At 36.1% G+C, this 10,149-nt stretch overlaps 1 protein-coding gene across 6 annotated transcripts in view; it reads right to left on the reverse strand.

The window, feature by feature from the left end:
- Nucleotides 1-9,268, reverse strand: part of KLHL32 (kelch like family member 32) — a gene marked incomplete at its 5' end in the record, with an annotated part of 91,923 nt that extends 82,655 nt beyond the window's left edge. For all 6 annotated transcript variants that reach the window (XM_082048406.1, XM_082048405.1, XM_082048409.1 and 3 more), the window contains 2 exons: nt 6,046-6,226; nt 9,246-9,268. In XM_082048406.1, coding sequence (XP_081904532.1) covers nt 6,046-6,226; nt 9,246-9,268 — 204 coding nt within the window. The remainder of the gene's footprint in view (nt 1-6,045; nt 6,227-9,245) is intronic.
- Nucleotides 9,269-10,149: the final 881 nt, after the last annotated feature.

A 10,149-nucleotide genomic window follows, 5' to 3' on the forward strand; every position in this document is an offset into this window, starting at 1 on the left:
TGACGTCAATTTAATTATCTCCATAAATTGTATAGTTTTAACACCCACCCCTTCTTACCTGAAATCTAACTCTGGTAAGGTGGAACTTTAAGAGCCAGGTATAAGAGCTTATGAAAATGCAGATGGACATTTCATAAGGTGCCCTAATATTTAGCAATTTTGATTTCAAGTGGGTTTTCTGTACACTTTTTGCCTACTTGTATAGCTGGCACCCTATGACTTTGGAAGGCCAGGTTGTTATTCAGCTCAGGAGTTTTCAGGGACACATCACATACATGGTTTTAGTCTTTTTCTCCAGGTATCACAGCTACTACTAAAGCACCTAACCAGTGAGCCAACACAATACAGCCATTCTTAAGTTCTCACTCAATGGTGTTATGGATATCTCCCTTTTTTGAGGCACTAACTATTAAGTAGTAGATGGAGAAGCAGTTTAATTCATTCATGAGTGGACTGGGACTCAGAGAGCTTTTAAATGTCTGTGTTTGAAAACAGGTGGACTTAGGCAGATTAACTCCTGCCAAAGATAAGCAACCAGCAGCATTTTACAAAGCTCTTCAGGACAGCCAAATGCAGAGATTACACTGCTTAAATTCTGCCTTTTATGAGATGAAGGCCTAAGGTGATGTGAATTCAACCAGCCTATAATATCACATTTCAGTTTACTAAAATGACTAACTAGCTGTTAGTAGGGTGTAAAAAAAATGCCACTCTTGACAATGAAGTAGTTAAAAAATTTCTTTAAAGAAAGGTACTTCCTCTAAAACTTCCAACAAGCACTATGAGCAACACAAAAGGCAGAAGTATTTGCATAGTGATGGGCTTCTCCTCATACAAATCAAGGGGAATGCAAGAAACCCTGGTGGAGCATTCAAAAGGAAAACAGCTATTTCAATAGTGCTAAAACATCCTAACTCCAGCTGTATGTACACGTGCAACATATGGGCCATGTTTTTAGCTCTTCAGCAGTCTTGTCTCTTTCATGGTATTAAAACGGTATGTAGGTCCTACCCACTGAAGCTAGAAGTGACACACTGCCCAAATAATTCCTTCGGGTGGTTGGAGCAGAAGGTGATTTCAGATTCACTACACCCACAGAGTAATAGCTTTAATGTCTCCTGAGGTTGTGTAGGAAGATACTGATGAAGACTGCAAAACATAGAAGAAAGTCTACTGCATCCAACAATGTTCTGAAATATAAGCCTTCTTCATCAGACTACAGGGACTGAGAAGAAAACAGGTATGAAACAGTTCTCTACAACAGGCCTGCCACAATAAATTGGCTTTCCATGGGCAGACACTTAGCAACACAGAAGTTGCAGCTGAGCTCAGCCCAGCTTCAGAACACTGGCTAAAGCAGCACTGCAAAGTGGAACTGAAGTAGCCTGGAGCAAGAAAAGAAAGTTGGCAATTACAGCAACATGGCTGCAATGACTCCATTCTGTCCTGCTTTTAAGCTGAGAAAATGTATCAAATAAAGAGTAACCAAACACCACATGTTGTTATAACACTAATTTAATTAGAGGCAATAAGCCAGTCTCCTATGGCCTATCTCACTAACTGCAGTTGATTCTGTCATACTTACTCATAGTGCACTTACCATATAGGAACTCCAAAAAAGAAAAAAATAATCAAGAGGATAACTCAAAGAATAAGACACCATATTGTCTACCATCCAGCAGCAGCAGAATTGCAATTAATTTATTCACATACTATGAGAATTGCAACAGAAACTTATTTACTCTGACAGCATAACAACTGTTGGGAATTGGAAAATAGAATTCAGAAAACAGAAGACTCTTGTAAATGTTTCTGACAGCAGCCACATTGCTGGGTTTTTAAAAAAAAATAGAGAAAATATAAATGCATATACAACATTAACAAAAGCAACGATTCTATATGCTTGGGAAAAATGAAATAAAGCATTACTTTAGAAACAATGTTAGATGACATAGTGAATCTACATGACTGAGATCTATCAAAGATGTTAGGTAATAAATGCAGATGAAATAGTTTAGTTTCTCAAATATGTAATAATTTCCAACTGAGAAAACAAAATGAAAATGATCCCAGGGAAAGTTTAGATATGTAAGAAGGGGAAGTATTTCTCAGCCTACACAGGAAGCTAAGAGTGAGGGTGAAAGCCTCTTTCAGCACAAAAATCTCAGTAATTACTACATATTGCTAGAACAATGGAGTTAATTTGGTCCAGTGAAAAAAAAAGCTAACATTTTTTAAATATTATCTGGAAAGGGAATTTCTAAGTAGCATCACTTCAAGGAAACAAGAAAAATACCATTCATTTGGTACACACACATCAATGGTAAAACACTGAAAACCAAAAATCACATTATACTGCAAAAGCAGCCAGTAATTCTGATTTCTCAGAACTAGGTCCTTGGATCTATCCCTAAGATGTATTAGAGAGACCCTTTTCCTCTTTATGATTCACATAACAAGAAGACCTTGAAAGCTATTTGCACCATACAGTCTTTCATACCTTGGGGATTTCTTAATAAAATTAATTCTCTAACCTTATCAAGACACAAGGCAATATATTGCAAAATACAAACAATCAACAACGTTGTGTACACACAAAGAAATTATCTGTTGACATGGAGGAAAGACCACACAGAAAAACCCTGAAAATAAACTGCTTAAGAATCAACTGTCACAATTATAAGTACAAAGTGAGTATGCAAAATTAATATCTACTAGTATGTTTCAGAGAAGATTCTTATAAGAATTGAACATGCTCATTGTAGAAAAAAATAGAATATTATTGAGATATTAAAATTTATTCTGGTTAATCGATATAATTTTGTTCATCCAGATTACATGGAAAAATCTATCTTTTTGAGAAAGATCAAAGTCCTGTGACTATGAACCCACTCAAACGAAAAATAAGGAAGAAAGGATTTTTTTCTGATGGGAAAACTAATGCATTTTGTACAAGAAAATCTTGAGGTTATATAATCACCTGCCAACACTGTAAATGCCTACTAATGAAGTCATGCAGTAGCATTTCATTTTGCTCCCAGAGGGGAAAAAAAGAAAAAGAATCTTTTAATTGGAAATCACTTAGCCTGCTAGAGCTATCACAATGCACACACACTAACTCAACTGCCTTGTCTCCTTGCAACAGACTGAGACAAACAGCAAATTACAGCACATCATACAGAAAAGTTTGCCTAAAATGCTGTTTGTTCCTTTAAAAAAAAAAAAAAAAAAAAAACCAACCATAAAAATACATATGTTTACTATTCTTTAGATGAGTCTTTTAGGGCATTTACTGTATTCCTTCTCCCATTTTGAAATATGTCCTTCAGAACATACAGAACAGAAAACAAATTGAAAACCCCAATTTTCAAGTGTCTAAGAATGCAATTTATGCCTGTATTTTTGATGTGGTATTTCTATGCTATTTCCTATGGGCTTGTTTTTCTTAAGAAAAAAAAAAAAAAACAAAAAACAAAAAACAAAAAACATTTTGGTGTACAAATGTAACAAACTCCCAAAACAGATGCTATGCTCAGGATTTAAATTCCATTGTTTCATCACAGCTGGAACTACAAGACTAACTATCCCAACTGGAAGAAGGGATGGAAGGCTGTTACCCTGGAAGGCAGGCCCTTGGTATTTGCTGAAGCTCAGGTCTCTGGCTCATCTTAGAAAAGAGCCACAGAAGCCAGAAACTACGGTAGGCAAGTTGTGTCACACTGATATACAGTGTTGTCATACCAGTTTTATTCAAGGCAACTCCAATATCTGATGTTCCCAAAATCAGGTCCACTGCAATGAAAGGTAAGTTTCTCATGGCAACAACTTCTTCAGGGTTAGAAAATCCACAAGGTTCTTCCAACAATTCCTCCAAGAAAATCCAGGAAAAACAAAAGGTAGAAATGATCTTATGTGAGATTAACAGCTAAATTCAAAGCATGTGAGTCTAGTCTTAATGACCAGCAGAGACGGATTTGGCACTTCTAGATGGTGATTCATTTCATTCTAAATAAATCTTCTATCCCCCTTTGTCATCCTCTGGAAACTCTTATTTTCTCTTCACTGACTCTGAGTGAAGCTTGGTGTCATTCTCCTAAATCTCAGAAAATGAATACTCGAGTAACTCAAATTAGGCCAAATCCCCCTAGATGTAAAGCCATTAATAATCTCAGTTTAAATACAAAACATTATTACTTTTTAATCAACTTTTGCTTTTTTTCTGAACTACTGGAACCAGGAACATAGTATATAGTAACTTTTTTGCCACCTTCCTACAGATCATAAATCTCATTTCACGATTTTCTAACACAGCTTTTTGCCCATTAATAATAGAAAGTATTCAACTGGTTTCAGGAAGCACGAGTTCTACGTTTATAGCTGATACCTAAAGTCTGAAGAATATGTCCTACCAAATTATAACTATTTTGAGGCAGATCAAATTGCTAAACAATGCATAGAACATTCCCTCAGTATTGTTTTAATATGTAGGTTGGTTTTTGTTTTTGTTTTTTCATAGGGTATTAAGATTTTAATTTTCAATAACTGTTCAGCAAATACCAAGTAGCTCAACTGGAAATAACAGGGTGAGTCAAAGTGCCCAAAATCTCAAGGTCAATCAATAAGTGACCAAGGTAGAAGCTGTTCCTACCACACTGCTTGAACACTGGGTACAGCTGCCCACCCTGTGATGTTCCTATGCACTGGGTACAATAAGCACTAGAAGGAAGGTACGTCACAGACGCAGAAGAATGATGCAGCACTCTTATTAAAATATTTCAACCTAACCAGAACAGCAGCCCTGTAGTACGTCCATCATCAACAAGTATATACAGCTGGAGAGCTCCAAAATCCCTCTCTGTGCACTGGGGTAAAAGGAAAAAAGTGATAAGCAGCCTGTGTTACAGCAGGCCAGGGTGCCATGACGAAGCAACATCAGCAGCCATGGCAGTGCAAAATCTGCAGGAGCAGAACACGTAAGTATGCAGACAAGCTCAAAGAAATGAGCAATAAATTGGCTCAACATCAGCACAGAGAAAGTAACATCAAGGTGAACAATATTTCTTAAACACACAGAATAAATTAAGTCTCAGTTCTAACCAAAAGAGAGAGACAGAGTTGACAGGAAGATAAAAATTCTGCTCATGCAATTAAGGATACGGAACACTTGTCATACACTGTATTACTGTTGTAACAAAACACAAAGGTCACCACAAGGAAGTTCGTAGCACTACAATTATAGCGTAGGCAAAATAGTAAATAAACTTACTTTGTTAGAGAAAACAGACCTTTTAAATTAATTTCCACTTTAGTCGCTGAATAACAACAGGATGACTCACACTTAGAAAAAAAACAGTCAACTAAAGAGTTATAGACAGTCCAACATTTTGAACAGGTACATTATAATGAAGGTTAGTAGAATTGCTTTATATAAAGAATGCTCTTACTATTAGAAAATTCAATTTTTCAGCTACTCCAATTTAGCACCTGGGTTCAATTTTCCATGCTGAGTACCTGAATCAGATTTTTCAGGGAATATATTAATCTCTACATATCAGAAACATTTTTTTTCTGAAAATAAGTTTTATTACACTGAAAAAATTACTATAGCCTCGTCCTTGAGAGTAATCATTTACATCCCTACAAAAATCTACTCTCAAGCTGACTTAAATTGCATACATTAATATTTAAATTCCCTCTCCTCATCTTTCCATGTTTTAATCACAACTTCCATTTTCTGACTTTACTGGAGCATAAGATTCATAGAAAGATGTATACTGCCTTTCTTTACTGGAAGGGAGAGAAGAAAGACTAATCATAAATAATGATAAAAACCATAATGATGTTATTAACATTACTTTTCCATGACAGGTGTATGGATACTTAAAGTTGTACAAGCTACTGAATGTGCAATAATCCTGAATTTTCTTCAGGCTCAAATTTAAAGCTTGTTCAGTATGGTATCTATCACCATTCTTGCCCCCCATTCCCCAGCATAATTCTGAATATTATTATAAAAACAGGAAAAAAAAAATTATTTGGACTTACTCGGAAGTAGTCACTGCAGGCTGCCAGGACGGCTTTATGTGCGTGGAATTTCTGCTCTTCAGCAATGAGGGTGATATCGCAAAGAACACCATCACTTCTTTGTTGGTTCAGGGCTGCCAGGACAGCATCATTATGGGAGCTGGACTGACAAAGCCTCTGACCTGTCAGCATTTCCTGAACGCTGAGAGGGGAAAGGGGAAAGAGTTTATCAAAAAAAGTCAGAAACAAGCAGATTATGTCACAAATATAGAAGAACATTTTCTAAGACAAGATTGTTTGATAATTCTTGGAAAGAAAAAAGTCACAAACTCTGTCAGGCAAAAATCTTTATATGGTACAGACATCACAAGAGAAATTCAGTATAACAAAGTGTTATGAAACCTCATTTATACTCAAATTTTAAAACTTCAACTATTCTGATTTTCATATGCTGCACTGGAAGTCAGCTGGACTCGTAGAATTAATTCAGAATCATTTTAGAATTAAGAGAGAAGACTAAAGGGCCTAGGTCAATGAAGTGACAGAAAACTTAAAGTAGCTCAAACTGATTTCCACTCTATTAGTGGAAAGAAGCATCTGTGTATGTATGTAACTAGTCCTACTAAAAGAATAGACTCATGGTCTCAGGTGGCCTTTTTGTCTGATAGTGCATTACTGAATGTTTTCAGACCATTTCAGTTCATTCATAATTAGGCAGTGTTGTGGAGGTTTTTTGTTTGATTGGTGTATATTGGGGGGAAAAGATGTTTGCTTGTTTTTAAAATGCTGAGGCCTTCCACCACCTCTGAATATCTCCTTGTATAAGTTTGCATGTCATCCAGCCTAGGATTGTCTGATTGCAGCTCCCTTTTCTATAGCAGAAGAAAGAGACAGTATAACTGTTGATGCAAACAGAAATAAATCAAAGATATCTGCAAATCCTCTTTGGCACAAAACAATGCTGTTCATTTGAAATCTGGGAGACTACAACAATTTATATTGCCTGAGATTCTAGGTTTTTACAGAAGGTGAGTTTACAGAGTCATTCCTGAGTAAAATAAAGTGAAGGTATAATTCTTCTTTTTTTTATTAAGGGGTAAACATGCTATCATCTTTCCACTACAGTCACATAATTCCCTCCACACACATGCTACACAGCAGCTGTGTTACTTACTGCTATATTCTCCTTTCTCATCAACACAACCCCTCTACTGCCTATTCCACTCCTGCACCTTGGGCACCTGTAAACTAAGGCAGACCTGCTTTACAGATTGTTTGCTCTAATCTAACCATATCTTTTAAAATGACAAGAACAAAGCATCACTTCTAGAAGAAGGATGGCCAAAGTGGAATTACACAGGAACAACTTGTATCTGAATTTCACCCCCTTTCTAATAATTTAGTTTTCATACTGGACATATGCCACATACATTTCAAAACGATTAATTCAAATGATTCTTTTTCCTTCAGCTGTTCTGTTTGCAGAACCCCACTGGTATTCTACCAAGAAATGTAACTTGTTAAAATACAATGGAATTATTTCTAGAAATTATTTCCCTTCTGTAATTTCTACAGCAAAGTGACTAAATCAAACCAAGATGTGTTGTTTATGGCACAAAATGCTACAGGTTTAACTTGCTGTATTAAAAAAATAAACTAATAAAACTATTTTTTTTCTTCCAGCATTCATCAACAATGAAGAATCTGAAATCAAAGGTTAACCATCAGTTCTGTTACCAGTTCCTGGAGAACTGCAGCATACAGTTTGCTGACCTTGGTTTCCCGCTTAAGAACCTGGAAGAAGACTGGGGTTTCAGTTTGTTGGGGTTTTTTTAGGTTGTTGTTAGCTTGTGGTGTGTTGCTTTGTTCTGTTTTTTCCTAAGAGAACTGAGAACATGAAAAAATTGGAAGATAACCCGTGTAAGTATAATAAGCTAATTACACCTAGAAATGGTTTATCTTTATTTCCACTTTTATTAGCCTCTCTCCCAATGTTGTGAACCAAGACTTTCATTCCTCTTGATTTTGCACCATCATCCAGAGGTGAAAGTCCTTTTCCACAAGAAAAGGACTATTTCACTCAATAGAAAACATCAGAGAGACAAGGCACAAGGGTAACTTTGGTGGGGAAATTTTATATAGATATGTGTGTGTTTACATATATACACATACACACACATAAAATCAGGCATCTGTGGTTTTAAATTGAGCTATATCATAATCTTTTTTTCAATATAATGACCAAAGTGGGGAAAAAAAAAAAAAAATCAATTGCCTGTAACCCTTCTGTTAACAACATATGAAGAATCTATACATGTGCAAGGCAATTTAACTGGAATTTATGAATGAAAAAGCACTGATTCCTTAAACATGACATGGCCTCTTTGTAGCAATATTGTCAGTTGATACACTGAACAGCTATAAAAATGCAAGAAATTCCTGATTATCTTCTGCTACAGAAGCATGGCAGGTAAAAGGGGAACAGAATTGGAATTATACAATGTTTCATACTATCAGGTAGATCTCTGAGCTCCCAGATCTGCCCATGAGCGTAAACTACTCTGTAAAACCGAACTACTAGTGTATCAGACTAGTACAAGGTTCTGCAGAAAAGCAACTAGATTAATAAATTCTGCTGAGTGTTCTGCCTGAAAGCGCTCTGGTAAACTAATTATATCATAAATATCAAATTATCTAATGAGACAGTAGGCAACACAAATAAATGAGAAAGTCTAGACTGGCAAGTACATATAGATGATTAAGACTCTGTATGAGGGAAGGAGATAGAATGGGACATTCTGGAAAGCAGGAAGATGAGTTTGGAGAGAATGCTTTGAAGTCATTTCAAGGAACTGGAGGAGTAATATATGTCCTGAATAATGTAACACTAGACACACCAAAAACAATCACCAGCAAACAATTCAAATGCATTAATGTAAAATACGAGTTGCTTCCACAATTAAAAATTCCAAAGTATGGACAAAGACATAAACAAGATAACATACGAAGAGAATATGGGTCCCAAATCAATCCCAGGCACGCTTCTCTTCACTAGAGAGCAACAAGAAAGTAATATTTTGCAGATTATAACATGGATATGTACTTAGTAATGTGAATTCCTACCTAATATTAGTCTCACTTTTCTACTCTCTGCTAACTGCAGTTTTGGTAAACATCAGTCTAAATGTGAATGACTTTCTACACATTACCAAGTACTATACCTCAGGCACCTCTCAGATGGCATCTTTCACTTTAGCTCTTCTGAGTATCAAAGCTTATAATCCCGTAGGGAAAGCAGCAAGCATTCCAGCTAGAAAGAGAGAAAGGAGAACAACATTAAAATTGAAAGCATACACAGCCTCAGCCTTAAAGATCAATATTTTCAGGATGTACAATTCAAAAGAAATTTTCTTCAGTTCTTCTTTTGCAGAAAGACACACCATATAGATTAGGTGCATGTGAAATTTTGTTGGTTAGATTGAGTACAGTTTGAAAGTAGCTTTTCCTCTAGACTTTTCTAGAAATTCACACCCTACCATTTGAAGTTCCTGCATCTGCTGTCCTTGAGGCATGTGTCCCTTCTGCAAACTCAGGAACACATATTTCCAAAGAGTGGAAGAGCAGTAAGAAGGGAAATATCTTTCCAAAAAATTCCTCAATTTGAACAGTAGGCCAGAAGCATCTCTTGGTGTTTGCTCCCTGAATTACGTACATCTTACATCTCTCACAGTGTAATCTCACAGGCCTGTCTAGGGTCTATGAGGTTTGCCATACACCTCAACTCATGCTTTGACAACATTATTTTTTTCTGAAGACAGTTTGGTGGGGGACAAGGGACAGGCTGACCGTACACTCCAAAAGGCAGCTCCCACTTCCTCCAGAATAACATTCTTGATTGACTAATCAGTACTATGACCAAGTACCACTGTCAGCCTGGAGATAAACAAACCTTTTGTCGAATACAAACAGTACATATGAGCACCATGATCCAATTTAAAAGCCCTATAGCTTTTTTAAAAGGCAAAATATTTAAATGACCATATAAATTATGTTGCTTAATGACTACCGAAAGTTGCTTTTATAACAAAAAGGATAAAGGATGTTCTAAAATATAATTATTCTTCA

The sequence above is a fragment of the Streptopelia decaocto genome (assembly GCF_964273445.1).
Source record: "Streptopelia decaocto genome assembly, chromosome: 3".
In the NCBI taxonomy this organism is placed as follows: domain Eukaryota; kingdom Metazoa; phylum Chordata; class Aves; order Columbiformes; family Columbidae; genus Streptopelia; species Streptopelia decaocto.